The sequence below is a fragment of the Hippopotamus amphibius genome, chromosome 8, assembly GCF_030028045.1.
Source record: "Hippopotamus amphibius kiboko isolate mHipAmp2 chromosome 8, mHipAmp2.hap2, whole genome shotgun sequence".
In the NCBI taxonomy this organism is placed as follows: Eukaryota; Metazoa; Chordata; class Mammalia; order Artiodactyla; family Hippopotamidae; genus Hippopotamus; species Hippopotamus amphibius.
Window position 1 is genome coordinate 90434024 of NC_080193.1, and position 24576 is coordinate 90458599.

Below are 24576 nucleotides of genomic sequence, written 5' to 3' on the forward strand. Positions count from 1 at the left end.
CCAGGGGCAAGAGGCTTCACAGAGGGGACCTGGGTCTCTACAGTCTGTCCTGCAGAAGCGTGCAAAACCTTAGGACCAGAACTCCAAACTCAGGCAAAACGATCCTCACAATATATATCCAAAACTTGGATTCACTGTTGACACTTGACTATGGGGAGATTTTATGTTAAAAATTGCCACCTAGATTCACATCTACAGCTGATAGTGACTGTCCCTTTAACTTGTGTCTGAGCCCTCCAATCCACCAGCTGGCTTCTGTCACTTGTGCTGTCTGGCTGGCCTGAGGGCATTCGAGTTTGAGACCACTGGCTGAGCCTTTAAAGAGAAGCCTATCTAGGTTGACACCCCCTTTGGACGGCAGAGGGCTTCCATAGAAATCGCCAACTCATTTCCACAGAAACCCTAGGACTTGGGCAGGACCGAGCAGGAGCTGGGGCTCAGAATTGTTAGTTGAATTCACTGAAGTTGGGGATCTGGAGCCCAGGCCTCCTCCGTGGCGTCTGGGGCCTCCCAACTAAGCCTGCGGTCTGGCCTGCAGGGAGAGACGGGGAGGGGTGGAGGGCACAGCAGCTCCCAGGCAGCCAAACCCCCACCCCCCACCCCCCACCCCCAGACTGCGGGGCTCGGGCCTCACCACCCTCCGCCTCTCTGCCTGCAGGGGGAGCTGCTGAGCCCGTGCCGCTGCGATGGCTCGGTCAAGTGCACGCACCAGCCTTGCCTCATCAAGTGGATCAGCGAGCGGGGCTGCTGGAGCTGCGAGCTGTGCTACTACAAGTACCACGTCATCGCCATCAGCACAAAGAACCCTCTGCAGGTACAACCCGGGGCTGCAGGCTGGGGCGCTAGGGCTCCGGCCCGGGGTTTTCCACACCCTCTGCTTTGCGGAGGGAGGTGATTTCACCTTAGAGTCTGGGTGCTTTGGAGAAAAGGAAGGAGTTGGCCCACGTGGACAAGACCGCGGTGGGCAAGCGGACAGGAGGGGATGAGAGAATTTTTGTGTTTTCTCTTAAGCCTCAGCCAGAAGAGGAGAAAGGGGTGGGGCCAAGAGAGTGAAACAGATATGGAAGGAAAGAAATGTGGAGAGTCAGACGGAAGAGAGAGTGAGTGGGCTAATGGATGAATGAATGGATGGATGGATGAATGAAAGATAAGGAAAAGGAATAGGTAGAAAAGAGGGGAGGGAGGGAGGGAAAAACAAGAAACACCGGAGCACGGAAGAGTGCAGGAGGGGAAAAAGACAGGGTGGGAGGGTGAGGGGAAAGACAGTGATAAAGCTAAGGACGCAAAAGAAGAAATAAGGAGAGGAGATTCAGCGGCACTTCCCAAACGTGAATGTGTATGTAAATCACCCGGAATCTTGTCAAAACACAGTGATTCAGGAGTGTGGGGTGGGGCATTTCTAACAAGCTCTCGAGTGCTTCTGCCACTGCTGGTCCACAGACCACACTTCTTGTGACAAGGGACTAGAGGAAAACGGAGAAGAGGCAGGAAAGGGAAGCAGAGGAAAAGAGAAGACGGGGCAGGAATGAAGAAAGAAAAGGGAGAGACTATGAAGAGTCCTCTGTGAAGGGCAAGGGCAGGAGGGCCAGAGCTCAGGTGGGGTCTGTGAAACAGAGTTACACAGGGCTGGACCTGTCAGAACGGAGGGCGCCCTCACCGTCCTCCCCGACCCCTCCCGCCCTGCCCTGACACATCCATCATCCCCAGAGGAGCTGGCAGGCCCTGCAGGACCTCGTAGGCCCTCCAAATCACACAGCTCCCCCTGCGAGGCACATACAGCGAGAGAGCGCTTTGCTTCTGGAAATACCTCCACATATGCATGGTCAGCCAGTTACGCTGCCACGTAATCAACTAACCAGCACACTAGTGAGGATGCCAACTCCAGCAGCGTGTTCTCTCCTCCTCTCCGAGGGGCTGGGAGAGAGTCAGTCCTGCAGCTCCAGGAGGGCGAGTGGCTTGGGGTGATGATGGGGTGGGACTTTTGCATGAAGAGCAGTTGGAAACACCTGCAGTTGCAGTGTGTATGCATGTGGGTCAGCAGGGGGCTTATTTCTGGAAGGAGGCTTTAGAACCCCCAGGCACCTCGGCCATCCTGATGGTGTACCAAGGGGTCAGAATAAGTGCCTCTCTCTGCACTGGTTCCACCTTTAGCCATTCATCTCAAAATCTTGAAATGTCTTAAAATAGCAATGTGATGAGACAGCTGATTCCATGCCCTGGGGTGCGTTAACTCTTTCCTTCCTTCTCAGCTGATTCAAGCCTTGGAAAAGGGTCGGAGTCCAAACCCACAAGCCCACCCCCAAGTGCCCCCTTGGCTCTGCCCTTGGCCCCTAATCTGGCATCAGCCTTTGACACAAAAAAATGAAAAACAACTTAGGGATAACTTTTTTCTGGGGGTAAAGAAAAGAAAAGGTTATTCTAATCTCATAAGTACAGTAAGCAAATGACAGTATTGACAAATTTGATCTATTGCTTTATTCTTAAGTTACTACCATGTCTTTAACTGTGAGTTTCTAGTCACTGGAGACTCTCTGATTCTGTTACTTCTGGATTGTGAGTGGACCGCATTGCATTCAATGATGTGTGCCCAGTAAATACCATTTCACTTTTCCAGAGAGTACCAGAAGAAGGAAGTAGTCTGAACTAGCAGCAGTGTTGTGTGGTTGTGACCCAAATTGTCCCGGTTGCGTGTCCAGGGCTCAGGTTCAGCCAAGTGTGAGACGGCTGCATGCTCAGCCACGGTGGGGCAACTTCTGCTTTCCCAGGCCAGCTGGACCATCTGCGGTACAGGATGGAGCAGGCAGGCCCTACTGTGAGCAAGCAGAGCAATGGATGGGGTGCCGGGGCTGCCTCTGCTGTCAGAGTGGGAAGGTTTCTTCCAAGTCTCGGATCTCTCACCTCTTGGTTCACTCCCTGTAAACGTTGTGAGAAACAGCGGGCACGACAGCACGTTAGCTCAGTGACCCTCTGCAAGCCCTGTTTCCAGGATGAGCCCTCGAGAAAGGAGGCATGTCAAGGTAGCCCTGTCATCTCCAGGCCCCATGGCTGCTTCTCAGCCTCTCTGTTACACCTGCGCTGCAATTATATTAATGAACTTGTAGTTAGTGCTTAGTGGGGGCCAGTCACTGTTCTAAGTATTCAAGTATATTATGTCATTTAACACTGAAAACAGCCCAATGCCATGGGTACTATTACTATTCCCAATTTGCAGATGAGACAGTGGAGGCCCAGAGGGGTCAGCAGTTTGCCCAAGATCACCCAAGGGGTCCGACTCCTGAGTCTGGCCTTTAACCTCTACCCTACAGTGCCCAGCACAGAGTTTGCTAAGTACACTTATGACTATCGCCACCTTGACAGGCATAGCTGTACTTCTGCTGAAACATAATGAAGAACAGAAATGACGGCAGCGCATACCCTTTGGAGCACTGATTAGTTTCACTTAACCCTCACAATACTGTAGGAAGCAGGAAGGACCAATTATCTCCACGTTTTGGAAGTCTTAATGATTTCTTGACTTTTCCTAGGTCAGAGTCCACACGTTGGAGCAGAGCTGGGCTAGGACTGGGTGGCCTGGCCCTTGCTCACTGCCCCTTCCTGTTATAAGGAAGGAATCATCCCGTCTTCATGCTCTTTTCCCTTTGTCTCTCCAGTTGCTGCACAGCAGGGCACGGAGACGTCTCAGGACACTGCGATCAGGATCTTGTTGGGGACGAAGCTCTGGGGGTCTGGCAGTGGCAGAGCCTGGTGCCTCTGGACCCCTTCTCTCCTTCCCAGCCTCCCTGGCAGACTGCAGAGCTCTCCTGTCCTCTGCTTTCTCCTTTCAGCTCTGCTCCCCACACCGCTTGTGGAGCCTCCCCTGGGGCAGAGAGGAGGGGAGCCTTGTGCATATCACCCCATCCTGTTCTTTCTTCTTCCTGCTTCAGATTGTAGCTAGGGGCGCTGTTTGGTTTCCCCAGGGGCCTTAGGGGCTGGTAGGAAGGGGCTGTAGGGATGAAGGAGAGCTTCCTGTGCCTCTCCATTTGGGGTTTTTGAAGTCTGGAGCAGGAGAAGGGGAAGGTATTGATGTCACAGTGGTGGAAACAAAAGGCTCAGTCAGGAGCCCTCTTCACAGACAGTGAAGCAGTCTCTGGAAAAAGCATTTGGTCTATGAGAGGAGTCTGTCGGATCAGGCCATCTTCTGGAAAATTCCTTTCTTATGTGTAACCCTAGGCTGGGGGAAGCAGTGGAAAATGTAAAGGCCCAATTACCTGTAATGGGATGCGGTCTGTATAATTAAGTGCAAAGGCTGATGTCCTCCATCTAGACTAGCAAGCAAAATGTTTTCCAATAGTTACAGTTCCTTAGGGGCCACTGGTCAGTCCTGGCTGGAGCCAGAATCAGTGCGTCTGTCCAGGCCATTTAACATTGCAGGGAGGGCTCCCTATTGGCAGAAGGAAGGTTGTCTGCCTTTCCTCGGGAGTTCAGATGTGCGTTCTGAAATGCCTTCTGAAATGCCTTCTGGGGGTGCTCTTCTGCAGGGCATTATGCAAAGTGCTACAATCAGGGGATAGCCTTCCCTCCACTTTTCCAAACCTGATCCTGTCACTTCCCTGCTTAAAACCGTTCGAGAGCATCATGTTTAGTCTTACGATAAAGTCAAAAATCTGTGCATGTCCTTCAAGCTCGCATGTGGTTTTCCCTTCTAACTTTCACAGTCATTTCACCCCTACACTCTCTGCTCCACCCACTCTGGTCTTCTTCCAGGTTTTCGTGATCACCATGCTTTCTTCTGTCACAGGGCCTTTGTACATGCTCTTCCCTCTGCTGGAGCACACTTCCCTCCTCTCTTTGCCTAGTAAACTCCCAATCAACTCATGGCTTCCTCTGGGAAGTGAAATCCTCTATCGTAGGCTCACACATGCCATGTACCTCCCTTTCTTACTCCTGTTGGATTGCAGTTGTAAATAATCATTTGGTTGTCTGCGCTCCCTAGATGAAAAGCCCCATGAAGGCAGAAGTCTTCTCTGGTTTTGCTTACTGCTTTACCTTCAGCACCTAGCAGGGTGCCTGGCACACAGAGAATACCCAGTACATATTTGCTGAGCAAGAGTGTGAATGAATTCCAAACTAAAATCCAACTCATGGCTCCTCTAGGCCTGTGCTACCTGGACCAGTCACAGACTCATAGAATTTCAGAGTAGAAAACCACCCACAACCTAGCCTTCAACTCATCCATCAATACTGCTATTAGCATAGTGTTTTTCTGTTAAAAACTGAAATCCCAGTGTTCATATACAGTCAGTAAATTATACTGTTTTTCTTATCTCTCCCCCACATCCTGTGGCCTCTTTTTGTCTTTGTTAAATGGGGACTCTCTAGCATGCATATTAAATGGTGTACCAGGTGTTGTAGAAAACAAGCAAACAAACAAACAAACAAAAAATGCCTGTGGTCTCTCAGCACCTATTAGTGAGAAAATAAAGCGTTGCTCAGAAAAGAATATTCTGGGGACCTGGAATACCACCCACACTCTGTATTTCCACTTTTTCCTTCACATTTTTCTGTCTGTATCATAATCATCGACAAAGGCCTTCCTTCCTTCCCAGCCATGCCTGCCCAGAAACCCCTCCCTGTAATGACTTCTGATCATTTGGTGTGATACAGGTTTCCTTCCCATCAAAAGCATGCAAAGCCCTGGTTTAAATCCAGAGAGGAGAGGCTGGGGTGGCAGAAGGAGGAGGGGTGGAATGGGATGGACATGGACGTGGGGTGAGGGCATCCAGGCAACCACTAACCGGCCGTTCTCTTCTCCGCAGTGGCAGGCCATCTCCCTGACAGTCATTGAGAAGGTGCAGATTGCAGCTGCCATCCTGGGTTCCCTCTTCCTCATCGCCAGTATCTCTTGGCTCATCTGGTCGACCTTCAGCCCCTCAGCAAAATGGCAGCGCCAAGACCTCCTCTTCCAGATCTGCTACGGGATGTATGGATTCATGGACGTGGTATGCATAGGTGGGTCTCGGAGCTTGTCTCTGTGGGAAGGGGGGCGCCTCATGCTGGTGAACTAGACATATCCCTCAGGGTCCCTCCCTCTTGAAGGTCAAAGCACAGATGGAACCAGGCTTGAGAACTGTGAGTGCAGGAGGGACCAGCAGCTTAGATTTGAGGGGTGAGTAGGGAGTAGGAGGAGGCAGAGCAAAGGAGAAAGATCTAAATCTTTCCCAAGCACACCTGCCCTGCCCAGTTGAAGATGAAAATAAGGAGGCTTGCCTCTAAGGATACTTGTGAAAGGTAGGTTGGTCAGTCCACCTGCCTCAAGCAAGTTGTCGAAAGCCTCTTATCTGTTGTGTGCACCACAGCTGTCAAGTCATGACAAAGGATGCCTGTACATTTAATTCCATTCTCTTCACAGCAAAATGCCCAGAAACAGCCATGATGATACCTGCTCCCCCTTTTTTTTTTCAGCTTTCTTTAAGCCTATTAATGCCCAAGATTTCTCTAGTCTAGTGGTTTTCAAAGGGTATATAGTTCTGCAGTTCCACCCACAACTTCAGGAGCCACTTTTAGGAGTGGGGGATGAAATGCTGTACCGACAGACAGGCTCTGAATCTTCACCCTGCTTCTCCCTGAGCTTCTGTACTTTCATCTGTTTACATATGTGTCCATTCCAGATAAGGTTTTGTTTTAAAGCCTTCAGTGTTTTGGAAAAAGTTTGGAAACCCACCACTGTAGTTCCTGCTTGTTCCCTTACACCATTCCCAAATGTATGTTCCCTGCTCTCCCATTATGTTAGGTTGGTTGGTGGAGGACTTTTTAATTTTCCCAACAGATGGCTATGGCTGTCAACTCTGAAGCCTTCTCCAAGTGACTGAGGAGGTGGGGGAATGGTCTTGGTTTTCTCTGAGTGCAAGAAGCATGCTTAAGTCCTGGTCATACACTCCAACCATGGATCTCTCAGGTTATCTCCTAGGCTGTAGCGCTCAGAGCACCAGAGTTCCACAGTTGTCCTCTCTGGGCATCAGTTTGTGTATTATATCAAATATGCTACACTTCTCTGTTTGGCAAGAAAAAATCTATTAGCTAGAACTGGGCCGAGAGGGTGTTCATCTTCTTTGGGGGTCCTTTAATATTGGGAATCAGAGAGGCCTGGAGAATTGCATACTGATTACAGCAGCCAGAGACCAGTGAGGCTAGAACTTGTCAATTTGTCTAAGCATCTTGATGCCTCTCCCTGCTGGCTAAGCCAGTACATCAACCCCAAGTTCAAGGGCCTTTTAATTACAGCACCTAGGCAGTGAAAGAAATAGACTGCCCAGGCTTGGGGGCTTGTGGAAGAGAGAGGACTGTAAATGGGGAGGAATTTGACTTTGAAGTATTCTTATTTCGTTTCCTCTCCCACCAGACTCCCTTCCTACCCCTGCTGAGGCACAAGTTGTTGATGCCAAAAACCAGGTGTGTCTCCATATGGAGGTATGCGGCTCTGGCATGGAGGGGGAAGCAGTGGAAGCCTTCCTGTAGGAGCTCTTCCAGCTGCCCTTCATTCTCCTTCAGGCAGGCTTTTGATTGGTCCCTGGTGTGCATGTCTATGAGACATGCTCTTCTGTCACATGGTGTATTAGTCAGCTTTGGCTACAGTAACAAACAACTCCAAAATTGCACTGCCTCACATCAAGCATTTATGTCCCATTCACGGGTCTGCAAGATGGTTTGGTTCTCCTGGGCTTGCTTGGCTCAACTTAGCTTCTGACTGTACCTTGGGTTCAGACCCTTTTCCTCATGCTAGGGCCCAGGCTAAAGGAGCAGGAACCACTGGGGTGTATTCTTTTAGCCCAGTGCAGGAGCACAAGAGGACGGGTGGAAACATGCAATGCTTCTCAAAGCTTCCACTCAGTACTGACACACTGTCCCTTCTGCCCACAGCCCACAGGCCAATGATGTCACCAATAAGCTCCTCCCCTGGAGGCAGCGTGGGTGAGAGGGAGGAGCATAAACACCATCCCCCAGTCAGGGCTCCATAGATTTGAAAACTGAGAGAACTGGACTTAGAAGAGAAGTGGTCATGTGATTGACCAGTACAACTCCCTTGTTTTGAGACAAGGGGGCCTGGGGAAGGGAAGTGATCTTGTCAAGATTGCTCAGCTGGGGTTAGAACAAGGTCTCCCAACTGGTGGTCCAGTGGTTCCTTCCATTATCCTCTTGCATCAGATAGTAGGAATCCTGCAGTGTCACTTATGAGATACCTACAGATGCCACCTGGGACTTACGGTGCACGTGGGCCCACTTACAGGAGGGGCTCTCCCTGCAGGCCTGCTCCCTGGGGCTCTGAGCCCCCCAGCACCCCCACTCTGGCCTGCCCGGTGCTCTGGTCTCTCATGGTGTTCACGGTGTCTCTCCTGAGTAGGGCTCCTTGGCAGGAGCCTCTCCTGTCTGTCTCTTCCCAGCTCCTCTATCTGCTCGCCTGCCTCCGGCCCATTTCTCTCTCTCTTCCTGTATACATGTGGCACTCAGTCACTCCATTTATGGGAGAAACAGAGTGAGCTACATACTGAGAGTTTTATATTGTTTTCCTTCCTTCTAAGCTTTCAGGAAAACCTCACTTCCCAGGTGCACAGCCACACCAGGAACTATCCATTCTGCGCTGACAGACAGTGACTGCTTGGAGACAGCCATCGGATCGGAGGCGAATGCATAGGGACCCTAACTGCTTTTGGTGCCATCCAAAAGTGCTCAGATATATTTATATTTAGACTATCTCACCTTTAAAAAGTTTAGACAGCTCGATTATTTTATTGACTATAATTGGTGCTACTTCTGTTTCAAAGCATGTCCCAAGGGCCAATGATTATTCTTCCCATTTTTCAGATGGCGAAACTCTGAGACTGAAGCATTTGTCTCAGGCTGACTCAAGCAGCAGGGTAGGGCCCTCAGTTCAGGGGTTTTGTTGTTGTTGTTGTTGTTTTCTAGGAGATGCTGTCCATAGAAGAAAATACTGGGAGACGAAGTTAAAAGGGGAGTAGTATGTGATCTAGATAAGAAAGTGGGAGGTGACAGGCAGGAGCTGGAATGCACAGATTTTTGTTGTGGTTGTGGTGAGGATGATTTTGATGGTGTGATGATGACCAACAGTAATGATGGTGGCTTTGAGTGTGAAGTTCAAGTACCAGTCACTTCTTCTCTGCTGTGTTCTGGCCAGCTGGGGGGAAACACACAGCACTGCACAAGTGGGTGTAAAAATAGCTTTTTAAGGGCTTTCTGGAAGGGAGAATCAGGTGGAGTCTCTTTATTTTTAGGCTCAACTAGACATTCAGACTCACAGAACTACCAGAGTGCATGTTCGGCATCAGATTCACTAAGAGGAATGTAGGACAGGAACCACAGCCTCCACAAGGCAGGTCCAGCTTACGTCTGCAGGCGCGTCCTCGCCACCCTCCCTATTCTACTCCAGGGGTAGCCTCTCACCCCCAAATGATAGCTCAGAAACAAGGAGATGAGATCCACAACAGTGGGTCCGTCTTGGCCTAGTTTCCAGGGTCCCTGCAAAAGTCACACTTATTCACAAGTGTCACTGGACTCAGAAAGCCCAATGCTACAGCCTCCCAGCAGTATTCATGGTAAAGTACCCACCCATCAGGGGTCACCTCCAACTGAGGCCATGTTATAACCCAGCTGACACTCTACCTTCATCAGATTTTCCAGGGAAACAAACCAGAATGCCAACCCAGGGTCTAGTCTGTTCTTCCCGGAGGAGAGCGTGCCGTCACTTCTCTCCTACACCTCCTACCTCCATTCACGAGTCTGGACTTCTGGCCTGACTCACTGAACCAATGGGAGGCAGGGAAGCTAGAACAGAGACAGAGACCAGGCTGGGCCAGCCGGGAGGAGGCATGACGTCGTCCTCTTACTGCACAAAGAAGCAAACCACAGAGAGCCACGTGGTGGCATCTATTGACTTTGGAGGCAGTCACCAGTTTTAAAACTCAATCATTTAGAGACGTCCCTGGTGGCACAGTGGTTAAGAATCTGCCTGCCAATGCACGGAACATGGGTTCGAGCCCTGCTCTGGGAAGATCCCACATGCCGCGGAGCAACTAAGCCCGTGCACCACAACTACTGAGCCTGCGCTCTAGAGGCCGAGAGCCACAACTGCTGAGCCAGAGTGCCACGACTACTGAAGGCTGTGCACCTAGAGCCCATGCTCCGCAACAAGAGAAGCCACTGCAATGAGAAGCCCGCGCACTGAAACAAAGAGCAGCCCCCGCTTGCCTCAACTAGAGGAAGCCCGCGCACAGCAAGGAAGACCCAACACAGCCAATAAATACATAAATAAATAAAATTTATTTTAAAAAAACTCAATCACTTAGCTCACCCCCAAGGAAGGGAAGAAATTTTCCTTCCAGAAGTCCTGGGAGAGTGGAAGAAGGTGATGTGAAAAAATGAGCAGAGGAAGAGAGGGCTCCTCACCAGAGAGCGGGTGAAAGTGGAAACGAGGGAGGTGGGTGTTTTCAAGAAATGTTGGGTGAATGAAAATATTGACTGAAAGAATCCACATACACAGACCCAAGCTCCTTGGACAGATGGAGCCACTGAGAACCTGGATAACAAGTTCATCTTTGGGAGAAAGGAAAATGAGTCTAGCCCTGTGTTAGCTCAAAAGGTGGAGTAAGAAAGGAATAAGACCATTTGTTAAAATAATTCTTTGAAATTTCTCTATTTTTCAGACACCAACAACAATATGTCTATTCCCTAAGACGGTTAAATGGTGTCAGATGGTAAAAATCTGAGTAAACATAATGTATAGCTTTAATTAATCCTTAAAAATACATGTACCTTTTCTATCAGAGTGGCGTGCTGAGGGAAAGTTGGTGAGAGTGGGAGGGACACAGCAGGAGGAAGTCCACGGAGCGCCAACACCAGCTCAGCAGATATTCTCTGAGCCATGAAGCTAAGAGGATGCAGAGTCTGGGACGTGGTCAGCTTGCTGCTCATGAAGCCACATCAGCCCCATCCAGGTTGTGGACAATGTCTCAGGACTTGGTCATATCAGAGGGTTGTACATTCTGGGATACAGGCTGCCTCTACAGATTAAGCATCTCTTGGCTTAGAGTCCTAACTCCCAAGACCAATCTATGCCACTGTGAAAGCCAAGTGTAAGTTGCTCTAGACAGAACAAACCACCAAACCCCTGCAAGGACAGAGAGGAACTGAGAAAGGGGCCAACACCCCTAAAAGATAAGCAGGGTAAGTACTATCCATATGTAACAGGTGAGGAGAGGCTTAAAGCTGTTGGGCTCCAGGTCACATTACGAAACAAATGGCAGAGCTGAGGATTGGACCATGAACTTCTGGCTCCAATTCCTTTCTATTGCCTATTTCATCTCTGATTGCTCTGTGAAATTGCAAATGCAGAGCTTGGATGGGGAGGCAGGTTGAGGGCAAATTGGTCCAGTAATACCTTGACCCATAGAGTAATGGCTGGTAGCAACAGGAAATTAAGTGAGGCCCAGCTGCTCCTGTCCTGTATTCAAGGTTTTGGAGGTTAGCCATTGTTGTACCTCCCTTTTGATCAGTGCTATTCTGACACCAACTAAGAGGGAGGCTTGAGAAGTTAAGAAATTGAGAAATTTGGGTGGTTTGTCTCCTTGTGAGACATTGTGTTGAAAGGCACTTGGGACATGGAGAGATAAATCTGCTGGTTAACATGAAATTAGGGGATCCGTTGTTTCGGTCAGAAATATTTATTGAGAGGGCATTCCCAATAAGAGAGTCGTCTGTTCTCAAGGATCTTACCCTTCACGGGGAGGCAGACAGGTAATTATTGATGCCAATAATAAGAGCTGAGACATAGAAATGAGTGAGCACAGGAAATGACTGAGTCAGAGTGGGCTTGGAATGGTCAGATCCATTCATTCAGTGGCATTTGTGGGATGTCTTGTTTTGTTCCTGAAACTAGGGACTATTAATGCAGAGATGAATGAGACACAGTCCCTGCCTTCAAGGATCTTACAGTCTACAAATAAATCACAACCCAGCAGGAGCTTTTACAAGATACAGAAGAAGGTAGAACAGAGCAGAGAGCAGTTAACTCTTCCTTGGAGGTGTCCAAGAAGGGTTTCCAAGGGAAGGAACCCTGTCCTTGAGCTAGTTTTAAAAGATATGTCAAAATCTGACCAGAAGAGTGGAGAAGAACTTTCCAGGCAGAGCACGTGTAGAGACACAGAGGCATGAGAGAACAAGATGTGCTTAGAAAACTTTGGGCAAGTTTGTATGGCTGGGTGCGAAGAGCCAGGGTGGAGAGGTGGGTCATGGGGATGCGGAGGTTGTCAAGAACGAAATCTCACAGATCACAAATCATATACTAAGCAGCTCAGACTACCCTGCTGGTGATGGGGAGGTATTGATAGATTTTATACAGAGAAGAAGTATTATCAGATGCATGTTTTAAAGAGATAGCTCTGGCAACCGTGGGGAGGATGAGTAAGCAGGACAGACTCGATGTTGGGAGAGGCCAGCTGGAAAATGCTGGTAATAGTCTGAGCAAGAAGTAAAGAGATGTAAAACAGTGGCAGTGGGGAAGAAGTGTATGGGATGACCTTGAGAAGCACATAGGATGTGGACTGGATAGGACTGTCTGAATGCCTTCAGGCAAGTGGGAGCCGCGAGGCTCTGGCTTGAGTGGGGACCAGGTGCCGTCGCTGAGCATGAGAATGGGGTGGGCAAGGGGTGGAGCAAATGGGAATCAAAGCTTATGTCTTCAGCAAAGGCAGAGGGGAAAAAAGGACCACCCTAAGCCGAAAATCCGGGCAGAGAGGCAAGAGGCAGTTCCTAAGTCAAAAGTCAAGAGTTTGAGTGGAAGAGATGGCAAGACACGTGGAGGACATTATGGGCTGCAAAGAGGAGAATGCAGGGCCGGGAAGGTGTCTCTTTGCTGGAGTAGAAAGAGGGAAAGGCCTTTTTTGACTGCACAGGTGGTCCCCTCCTGTGACATAGAGGAAGGTGTAGAGGGCATCAAACCATTTCTGACGACGGCTGGTAACTGGTGGGAAGCGGGGAAGGTAAGGAAAGCAGGCAGTTGAAGACAGATTTGGAGGGCAACAATAAGAGGTGTTTGAAGCTGTGGATTTTGAATAGACAACTTAGGAGGAATATTCAGAGAGTTGGTGACTGAGGACAGAGACCTGGGGAACATTAAACGCTTAAGGGATGGAAGGAGACAGAAGATGAGAAAACAGCAGGGGGTACTGAACCACAAAACCCAGAGTGCTGGGTCTATGGAGTGGCAGGAGTAGTGCTACATAATTGTCTGGGGCTGCATATTGTTCAGTTCCTTACTAACCTTGGGACCTTAAATGATTTGCATAACCTCTCTCTCTTTTGTTTCCTCATCTGTGAAGTGGGCTAATAATACTGTCTTCAGAGGGTTGTTGAGAGGATTGAATAAGATGGCACATGTAAAGGAGCAGACACTTATACATATCAGTGATCAGGGTAGGAGGTACTTGGTCAGCATAGATTCCCCTCGAGGTAGGCACTGAATAAAGGTTTGCCAAAATGGTTAAAACCTGAATCCAGCCACAGCCTGGAGAGCCTGACCTGGAGTCCTCCCATAATTGAGAATCTGCAGTTATTTGGAGCAGTGCGTCTTTTGGAAGGTTTTGGCTCCCTCATCCGTGTCCCCTCAATGAGAAGATCTGATTACATCGAACGTCCTCGTTCCACCTGCCTCCTCTTCCCTCATCTCTAATGACGCTGTCTTCCCCGGCAGAGAAGCTGACAGAGCCTCCCAGGAAACAAATGGGACATTCTCTGCTCCAGTGGGTCAAGTTATTAGGATTTAACAAGAGCAAATTAATTAAGGTCTCTGGCACCAAAAACATTTTTTTTTTCACTCCACACACCCAAGAGATTGGCCACAAAGAAGTCAAGTCTGCAAAAATGAGGACTTCATCCTCATCATGTTTGTTTTTCACTTGTGAGTGGAATGAGGTCAGGTGAAGGAAAGTGAGCGAGATTCTGAAATTGCTTGAAGTCTTTAAAACAGTGGGATAGGGTAATTGATGAAATTATAGAATTTTGTTGTTGTTGTTAAAACTTCCTCTGTGTACAGTCTACTGAGTAACTTTCCTATGATTTAGAGGTAACTGGTACCTGTCCTCTGAGATAAAGGGATTCAAATCTCAGTTTATAGCAAGTGGGCAGGAGGTTGGAGCATCAGGACTGTGAAACCATTGTTTTTCAAACTTAATTTTAATTCACGTTAGCAAACAAACAAACAAAAACAAAACATATATTTTGTTTTGTATTTCCTTCCTTCCCTTCCTCCTCCTGGGTAGAAATGACCCCACCTGTCCAAACTCTTAATTCCCTGATTCGGAAACTGAAAATATGGAGGAGACAGCCTGGTGCAACAGAAGAGACTAGAAAGTAGAAGAAAGACCTAGATCTGTTGACCAGATAAGCTAACAACTACCTCTGTGACCTGGGGCAAGTTACTTCCTCTCTCTATAACTCAGTTGATTTATCTATAAAATGAGAGGGTTGAACCTGATAACCTACAAGGTCCTTTCAGGTCTGACATTCCAGGACTTTGGAATTACTTCCATTGTGAGAGGTCATGACTCACAGAAGCTGGCGATTGTGACTGCGGGGATTGATAGGCCAAACAACCAATAAGCATCAGCCACATAAGTGGGCCAGATGATGCTCAGTCAGTCCGTGCTCTGCTTCCTGCATGTGGTTATCCAACTTTGTGGATTAACTCTTAACTCATATCCCTCCACCCCCTTCCTTAAGCACCTCCCTTCCATCCCCCCACCCCCACTTCCTGTGCATGGTCACCTTTCTCTACACCTGAGCTGATGGATGCTCAGAGGATGAAGATGACTGATTTAGAAGCAGACACACCAAGCAAGCACTGTCCCCCTCAAAGGAGACCACTTGGGAGGCAATTCAGTTATTCCAGTTGTGCTGACAGGGCTCAGATATTTTAGGAACACTCTTAGGAACTGCCTTCAGTGCCTGCAGCACAATTTTTGGGACAGACTCAGAAATGGCAAGTCTGTCTGTTGACGATGGGTTTGTGGCTAGAAATAGCCGCAATCTGGTAGATAAAGTGGATGCTCACACCAGCCAATATATTTTGGGGACCACATGAAACATGCCATTGAGCCGCAACTGCTTTTCTCTGTAGCCCCTAAGCTAGCATTTAAGGTATTTTAGTTAGAGCCATACCAGCAGATAGAAAGAAAAGTAAGCCCCCAATTCAGTGTTTTAACCCAATAGAAGTTCCTGTCAGTGGGAGGTTCTCCTCCACACAGTGATTCAGGGAACCAAGACCCTTGCATCTTGTGCCCCCACAGTTTCCTAGGCTTCTGAATCTTTTATTTCCATGTAATAGAAAATAAAAGAGAGCATGGATAAAGGTTGCACACGTGTGTGCGTACACACACACATAAACACACACACACTTTCCCCCTCAGCTCCCATTTCTTCTATCTTGACTTGACCCACGCTCACATTCAGTGTCAGTCACCTGGCTCCACCTGAGTGCGAAGGGCTCTCTGAGCTCAGTTTCCTGTTCTGTGAAGTGGAGATAATATCACCTCCTTCACTGCGTTTATGTGACAAGTTGACCATATTTGCAAAGCCCTTTAGTGATAGGACATAGTAAGCATTCAATAAATATTGACTCTCATCACCTTCACCATCACCACCATGACCTTCACCATCACCACCCAGAGTGGCTAAGAAATGCGGTTCTGTTAGTACCCATCCAGATAGCAAGAGCACTAAGCCTCATAAAAAAAACCACAGAAAAAAATGTGCAGTCTCTTGGGGCACAGCTTCACAAACACACTTCCAGGAATGGACCTCTCAATTATAGCAGAGCGAGGATATTTAGGACACGTGTAGAATCAGCTGGTTTCCAGAGCTCCTCTCAGGTCTAGCATGTTATTCATCTATAAACAATGACTCATACTGAGGACTGGGAAGGACAGTTAGGAGACAGAAGAACAGGTGCTTGTGGCTGGGAACAGGGTTGGCAATAAAGGAGGAGGAGGAGGGGCAGATGTGAGTGGGTTTTTTCTGCCCTGTAATTTCGCCCAAACAATCAGTGTCCTGTGGCATTGAGTGTAAATGTGTGCTCGGCACAGCGCAGGTGTCGGCACGCGGGATTCATGACTTCATTTAATCTCATGACAACCCTATAAGCAAGGGGTTGGCAGCCCCCACTTCCTGATGAGAAAACTGAGGCTCAGAAAGAGAAATTAATTTACCTCAAACCACAAGGCTAGTAAGGGGCCGGGAATTTTAATGTTCAATACATGTTCGTTGGTGAGTCAACTCTCAATTGTGGGGCCCAAAAGTCTTCGCATCTAGGAGAGGAAGTATCCATTTCTTCTGTTGCCTTAGCTTGTCATGTCTGTCACATCTGGAAATAAAGTATTTTTTTAAATTATTTATAGCTCTTTGACCAAAATTCAGACCCTTCCGTGAGGCAGTAGGTCTGGATAAGGACCATGATCTAGGCACTGCTGTTGAAGTGTGGTCCGTACACACTTGAGTATCAGCATTACCTGAGAGCATGTTAGAAATGCAAATGCTTAGTCCTAATTCTAGACCTACTGAGTCACATTGTCTGGGACTGGTGCCCAGGAATCTGTGTTTTCATAAACTCCCTGGTTTGAGAAACACTATTGTCGAGTTAGTTGTCTGCAACCTTCATGCCACATGTCTGCAACCTTAAACTAGGATATTAGTAGGAGAAGAGGTGAGGGTGAGAAGAAGGATTTGATGTCGCTGAGGGGACCAGAGCTCTTCTCTGCATACTTCTCAGTCAGCCTTGGCCTGCTAACTCTGTACATCATGGGAATCCGTTTTTTGTTCCATCACAGGTGCTCATAGAAGCACATAGTAGGTACTCAGGAAATGCTAACTAAACAGAATTAAATTGTGTCTCACTGCTCTGGACACAGAAAGAACCAATGGCCAAAATTCAGCAGAGGAGAATTGGGATGCCACGTCAGGGAGAACTCCCTGACAACACCACAGGGGTAGGGGAGCCGCGCAGGCAGGACCACCTACTCACAATGGCCACCTTCCCTCCCATCCTCACGGGCCGAACAAAGGGCTATTTCAGCTGGAGGCTGGGGGAGAGATATGATGACAAACAAAGGGTTCTGACATCCTATGGAGCCTGCAGTAAGAGGATCCCCAAAAGATGGAAGGACGTTAGAAGGATAAAGGCAGCAATTCTTCTAAAACTGTATCTGAGATACAGCCCAGGGTTGAGCACTTTGTTAAGTAATTACCAGAGAATTTAAATAGAAAACCCCACAAAGGGAATCAATCAAATCATACTGAGTTTCTGAAATTGCCATGCATTCTAATTTCCATTTTGTTTTCCTACTACTTCTCTGCCTCCATGCACCCATAGCCTTCTTTCCTCCTATTCTAATTTTAGTCTCTCTTTGTCTCTATCCATTTTCCCATTCATCTTCTTTCTCTCCCGTCTCTTCAACTTTGCTCACTTGATATGTCCCTACCAGATGAGCCCCACCCATCTTCCCTCATTAAAAAAATTCTGCTGCTCAAGGAATCAATAAGTAATTTGTAGAGCAGGAAGCAGAGGGAGGGCTAGGGAGTGGATGTGAAAGCAATAGTTTGTGCTTTTCCAACTTTTGCCAGGCAAGCATTATCTATAAAAACAGGTGCACCCTCCTTCCCTTCAGCCACCTAGCCATTAAGATAGTTTAATTACTTCCTGAACACTAGACAGATAATTAGGAGGTAGCATTCAGACCAAAAATTTAAGCCACCCTCTTCAATCAGGGTAAAATTGTCTGATCGAGAAGCTAATTAAGAATCAAGTGTAGTGACTTATTGGAAAGAGTGAGTTTGGGGCTTCAGAAAATCCTGATTCCCCCTCCCAGAGGCCGCAGTGTCCTCCATCATCACCAAGGCTTCATGAAGCTCCCAATACCATATTAGCTGCCCAAGCCTCAACCATAACTGACTCCTGTCCTCGAGGGGCTTACGATCTAGGGGAAAGAGCATAGCAGTGTTCAAACAAGTCTAGTGAGATGAACAAGTGAACAGTGCAGTGCCAAGAGTGCATAGGCGTGTATTCAAAAGGTTGAAGGAAGTGATGAGAGTTGGCACACTGGGAGAGGGTGAGAAAGCGGGCAGAGAGGAAGTCTCCTTGTCCAGAACCAGGCAGGAGATCAAGGGGTCCACAGGTGGTCAAAAGGAGATTTATGAACCCCCTAAAATCATAAGGACAGTTCATGCGTCTGGGTTTTTCCCCCCAGAAATATGGTCCTTAGCTTTCATCAGATCCTCAAAGGCGTACTTGATCCAAAGGATTAGGAACAACTGAGCTACAGGGAGACGGTCTCTCCTTCAATGAACCCATGAAGACCTGTTGCACAAAGTACAGTTTCAGGAGCTGTTGGAGTCCCGGAGGAAAGAGTAACAGTGGGTGGCTGTCTTGTCTCCTAGAATCACAGTGTGTTGGAGGTTGAAGAGGCTTTGCGATGTTCCCATCCAGTCTCTGCTTGACGTGGAGTTGGCTGGAGTGGCTCATTGCTCCTGTGAGTCAGCTCTTCCCCGCAGGGGCCAGACCAGCCACCCCTAGATTTACAGTGCTGCAGGCAAATCCCACCCTGCCTCATCCCCAGCCATCTCACTCACCGAGGGCCCAGCCTCCCAGACCACCCTCACCGTATGGGTGATGACTTCCTGGATGAGAACTGCCTGGTTTTCCCACTATCGCATCTATCCTGGTATCCCCTCTGTGGCCTCCAAGCTAATGTCCTCCTCATCCTCCTTTCACTTGAGCTGACCTTGCTTCAGCCTTTCAAGGAGTCTCCACACTCTCTTTCATGGAACATGTCCTCCTCTAGACTTCTGGGTCTCCACACTTGCTGGTCTTGCTGCTACACCATTATTGTTCCTTCAGAGCCTCCTTTCCTGGCTCTGCCTCCACTAAACCTCCACCAAACCTCTATATTATCAGAAGCCTCAGGGCTCTGTCATGGGCCCTCTTTTCTCATCTGTCTACCTCTTCTCCCAGGAGATCTGGGCCCCTCCTAAGGCTTCAGATTCCACCTATTCACTGATGACCTCCATCACCAGGCAAGACCTCTACCTAAGCTTCAGACTCATGTATCCAACTGCCTACCTGGATCTTCTATTGAGATTTCTATCAGGTGTCTTAAATTTACCATAACCAAAATATAACTATTAATGACTATGACAGGCTGAATAATTGTCCCTCAAGACACCCAGGTCCTAATCCCTGTTTATGTAACCTTCTATGGTAAAGGGGACTTTGAAGATGTGACTAATCTTAGGATCTTGTTACAGGTAGAGTATCATGGATTATTCAGGTGGACCCAATGTAACCACAAGTGTTCTCATAAGAGAAAGGCAGAGGGAGACTCAGGGACCAGAGAGGAGTAGGAGATGTGACATCAGAAGAAAAGGGCAGAGTGATGCAAGCAAGTGGCAAGGAACATAGGCAACTTCTAGAAGCCAAAAAAGCAAGGAAATAGATTCTCCCTCAAAGTCACCAGAAGAAAACCAGCCCTGCTGACCCCTTCCCTTGAGCCCAGTGACACTGATTTCAGACTTATCTTCAGAATTGCAGGAGGATACATTTGTGTTGTCTCAAGCCACTGAACGTGCAGTGATCTGTTACAGCAGCAAAAGGAAACTGATACAGTTGCTGCCGCCACACACAGACCCACACCCCCGGCCCTCATGCCCACCCCACCTCAGTCAACACCACCAGTACTCATCTAACAGCTAAGGCCAAAATCTTCGGAGTTATCCAGAGTTTTCTCGTGCCTCACAGCTCACCTGTCAGCAAGTCTGTCAGCTCTGCCTCCAACATACATCCTGACTCCAACAATCTCTCACTGTCTCCACCGCTATAACCCTAGTCTAGGCCAGCATCATTTCCAGCTTGAATCACTGCATCACTTCCTTGGTCTTCTGCACCTGCTCTTGTCCCTCTTCAGTCTATTGCTTCACAGGAGCCAGGATGACCTTTCTGAAGGATATATGAGACCACATTGTCCTCCCGTCACAGCCCTTCAATGGCTTCCCATCATACTCAGGATAGAATATAAACCCCTTGCCATGGCCTACAAGGCCTTACCATGGGCTTTGACTCCTGTCTGCCTGCACCGCCCCACTCATTCACTCCCTCGCTGCGCCCCAGCCACGCTGCCCTCCTTTCTGATCCGGGTGCCTTCCATTCTCACCTCCTGGCCGTTATGCCTGCAGTTCTTGCCACCGAAGTGCTCTCTCTCCAGACTTTGCATGGATCCCCTCTTCTCATCATTTCAGTCTCAACTCAAATATCACCTCCCCCCAAAGCCCTTCCTACTCTCTCCATCAAACAGGTCTCTCAATGTCTGCAGGCAGTGGCTCTTTCACCCTATTTTACGTTCCTCATGGCATACGTCAGTGCCTGAAATAGTCTTATTGTTTTGTTTCCGTGTCTGTTGTGTGTCTCTGCACTAGAATGCCAGCTTTCTGAGGGCAGGACTCTCCCTGTCCTGCTCACTGCACTATCCCTAGTGCTTAGCACATAGTAGGCACACAGTTGATATTTAGTTTCCTGGTTATCTGACGTAGCTCATTTCTGACTCTACACTGCCCCTGGCCATGGTAACTGTGCTGAAGTTCTCTCTCCCAGCAAGGTGTGTATTTCAGTAGCACTGGGCTTTTTGTTAAAGAACCAAGAGCTAAGCAGTGGACTTCCAGACATTCAGCAAGTATGGCATGACCACAGGTTTTCTTTTATGGTACCGTTGAAAGCACAGGATTCATTCAACATCTGCTAAATGCCAGGTGCCATGGGACATGGTAGAGGGAGAAAAAGATATTTGTATTATGCCTTAATGGATAATGAATTTGGATTTTGTCAGGCCAAGGAATAGGAGGGGTGGAGCAGAGGCAGGCAAAAGCACTGCGTATAGGTGTCTGGCTATTCCACGCCCTCGGTGTGGCGGCCTCCCACATACTTCCAAAGACTAGCTGAGCCTAGAAATGTAAGGATGGTTACCATGTGGTCCAGAGCTGAAAGGTAGGTTTGAAATGAACAAATCAAACCAATATAAATCCGGCTTACCCATTGCCTATCTCCGCTTACAAACAAGAGGGAGACTGGTTTCCCCCGGCAGTGACTTCCCCTCTCTTACTCGCCTTTGTTTTTCTCTTCTCCCTGCTGCCCAGGCCTCATCATCCACGAGGGGCCCTCTGTGTACCGCATCTTTAAACGGTGGCAGGCTGTCAACCAGCAGTGGAAAGTGCTGAACTATGACAAGACGAAAGACCTGGAGGATCAAAAGGCAGGAGGCAGGACCAACCCCCGGACCTCCTCGTCCACCCAGGCCAACGCCCCCTCCTCAGAAGCGGAGGCTGTGGGCACCCCTGCCCCTGAGGAAGGCCCTGCCCGGGCGGCTGGCCACCCCTCAGGCCCTCTGTCCGATCACCACTGTGCTTACACCATCCTGCACATCTTGAGTCACTTAAGACCTCATGAACAGCGGACCCCCCAGGGCGGCAGCCGAGAGCTGGTCATGAGGGTCACGACGGTGTGAGAGGAGAAACCTGGGGGGAGCCGTGATCACGCACGCACACACGAGAGAGGAGGGGATGGGCCGGGAAGGGCCGCCCGACAGGACGCCGTCTGGGGAGCAGGCGTGGGGAGGTGAGGAGGCACCCTGGGGGCCAGAGGGCAGGCAGAGGGTGGTGGGCCTTGACGGGCCTGGGGACAGGACCGCAGCTGGAGGGAGGCTGGTGCTGCGAGCAGTCCGTGATTTCCAGCCAGTCAATACCATTCTCCAACCAGAGCGAGGAAGACCAATGCAACGTCAACAACGAAGTGCAATACAGACTAAGCCTAAATGAAACACGATGACAGAAGCACCCAGATGTGCCCCCCTGCACAAAACACCTGGGAGGAGTGGCGGCTGCGCGGGGCGAAGCTGCGTGTCTGGTGGTGGTGGTGGTGCCCACATGTGCACGTGTGGGAAGGAGAAGCACTTGTAGCCTGCCCTGCTTTACCCTTGAATTTGCTTTGGTTTCTCCCTGGGCTGTGTTCCAGGGGCAAGTGGGGGGAGGGAGAGGGATGGGTGTGGGCTGGCAGGGATGAGATACATAGCATTTGCAGCCCCTGGGCTTACCTGGCTGGGCAGGATCCCTGACTCGAGGGCCTCGGGGGTGATGGTGCAGGGAGGGACATGCCGGCCTGAGCGGCCAGAGGGAGGGGGGTATCTTCTCCCTTGCAAACCTTCCAACTGGAACTCCCAATTTCAGGTGGGCTCAAAGAGGGCTTAGGTTTGCCGTTGGGTGTCTTTTTGTGCCCTTGTTCCTTTATTTTATGGTGATTTGGCTCAAAGATGTTTACAGGAAACACACGCACACACACGCACACACAACTAAAGTACAGATTTCCTGTGGGTATCTCAAGCACAGTCCTGCTGCTGTGGCTTCAGCCTTCAGAGCTGTCAATCCAGGTGTGATTTTCCCAACCACCCAACCCCACCCCTGGCCAGGACACGCTCAGTGCCACAGTCGCTCCTGGCTTGGCACCTGCTGAGACCCAGGGCCCCCATGGCAGGGCACCTCCTGCCCAGGGTCTCCCAGAAGAGCCGCTGCAGTGAATGGGAGGAAGTTGGCCAGATGTGCTCCAAGGGGTGGAGTGGAGACCAATCTAAGTATTCCATGCTGCTAGGGACCTCCCCTGAGCGCAGTTGGGCTAATCCTTCAGTGCTCCCTGCTCCCTGGTCCCTCCCGTGCAGCAAGGCGGGCCCAGGGACCCTGGCAGGGAGCACTGCCCCTTGAGCCCGCCTGTTGGTTCTGGGACCCTGCCAGGGAAGGCCACGGGGTGGTCACCTACAGAGTTTCTCGTTGTCATTGCACAATGGCCACATCATCCATGGGTATTAAAGGGACACTGTCAAGTACTTTTTTAAACTAGTTTTTAGGGTTTTTTAAAACTCTCTGTTGTTTGTATTATTCTCTTAAAAGCTTGAAAATAAAATTTCTTTCCCTATCACTAGTGTCCTTTTCCGTATGTGAGTTTTTTTCTTTCTCTATCCTGTTTTCCCTCTACGGTATAATCTGCTTTCCCTCTGTCCTGTGTCTGCTCCACTCTTAGAATCTTCTTCCTCGCAAGAAGTTGTTTCTCCTTTGAGAGCACAGATGGAGCAGGGCAGGTATGTGTGTGTGTGTGTGTGTGTGTGTGAGAACCTACAGTGGAACACTGGGACTCCTGGCCTCTTCTTGGCTTCCTAGCAGGTAAATTCCTTCCACCCAAAAAGAGGACCAACTCTTCAACTCTCTCCAGGTTTCTGCCCAGGACTCCTGGGAGCAGAGACCATTAGTACTGGGAGGAAATATGGAGAATTTTCACCCTGTCAGGTCATTTCAGAGAAGCTGAGAGAACCACAGGTGAGGGGCGTGTTAGGACCTCAGTTTTCCTTTGAACATCAGAAAACAGCCCTTGGAGCAGGGCCCCGAGAGGGGGCTCAGACCTATCACTAGGCAGAAGACAAGACCTTCCCTCCCTCCAGCCTGACCTGGCCCTCCTGCTGGGGCCGGCAGTCGGTCAGGCAATGTCCTCAGTGGGATGTTCTCAGGCTGAGGAAAGTTCCTCCCCTCATGAAGCTCATAGTCCACAGGGTCAGGAAAGACATATGATTAATGAGAGACCAAGTGAAAACCAGCAAAACCATACAAGTAATTTGTGTAGAGTGAAGGTATCTATTTTTCTGCGTGGTCTAGGAATGGGCCGTTCAGTTTAATTAAATATTTATGTGGGAATTCCCTGGCGGTCCAGTGGTTAGTACTTGGCACGTTCACTGCCGAGGGTCTGGGTTCAGTCCCTGGTTGGGGATCTAAGATCCCACAAGCTTCTCAGTGCAACCAAAAATATACCAGACGTGTATTTTCTATTTCCAAAGAAGTATCAGAATGCAACAAAAACATGCACATCATCAAAACTATAGCGGCCATTACATCGTCTTTCTTTGGTGATCTGCAGGGCACTTCAGAACCTTGTGGTCATGCGAGACCATCCCTCAGAACATACTGTGTTGAAGATAAGGTGGTTAATGAAGTTCTGATAGGATTCTGGAGTGTGCTGGATCTTGATGATGTAAGCACCAAGACCACCTCTGTCTTGTTTACCACTATATCTAGGACCTACAGACCTACAGCAGTGCCGGGCATACAGGAGGTGCTCAAATATTTTTGAGTGAATAAGACACTCCTGGAAAAGGAATGGAGGTCCTCCACTTCTTTCAGCTTACACTCTGGCTTTCAAGGTCAATCATAGTGTAGAAAAGGTCAACTTTTGACCTCGCTACCCAATAGGATGGTAACTTCCCTGTGCCTTGGGGAATGGGGCTTTTGGGTACAAAAATGAATGAACTGGGTTTTTCTATTTTCTATGCCTCTCTGGGGATCGAGGCACAAGTGTACCCGGACAACCCGAGACCACTGTTCTTTTCCAAATGTGCACATCATCCTTCACAGCACAGGCAAAGGCCTAGATTTCCTATAGATCGGTCCAGGGCAGAGCAG

The 24576-nt window shown here is 49.1% G+C and overlaps 1 protein-coding gene across 1 annotated transcript in view; it reads left to right on the plus strand.

Annotated features, from left to right (window-relative positions):
* Positions 1-21587, plus strand: part of MARCHF4 (membrane associated ring-CH-type finger 4) — a 98519-nt gene extending 76932 nt beyond the window's left edge. Inside the window, exons 2-4 of the mRNA XM_057744739.1 lie at positions 659-814; positions 5796-5988; positions 21220-21587. Coding sequence (XP_057600722.1) covers positions 659-814; positions 5796-5988; positions 21220-21587 — 717 coding nt within the window. The remainder of the gene's footprint in view (positions 1-658; positions 815-5795; positions 5989-21219) is intronic.
* The last annotated feature ends 2989 nt before the right edge of the window (positions 21588-24576 follow it).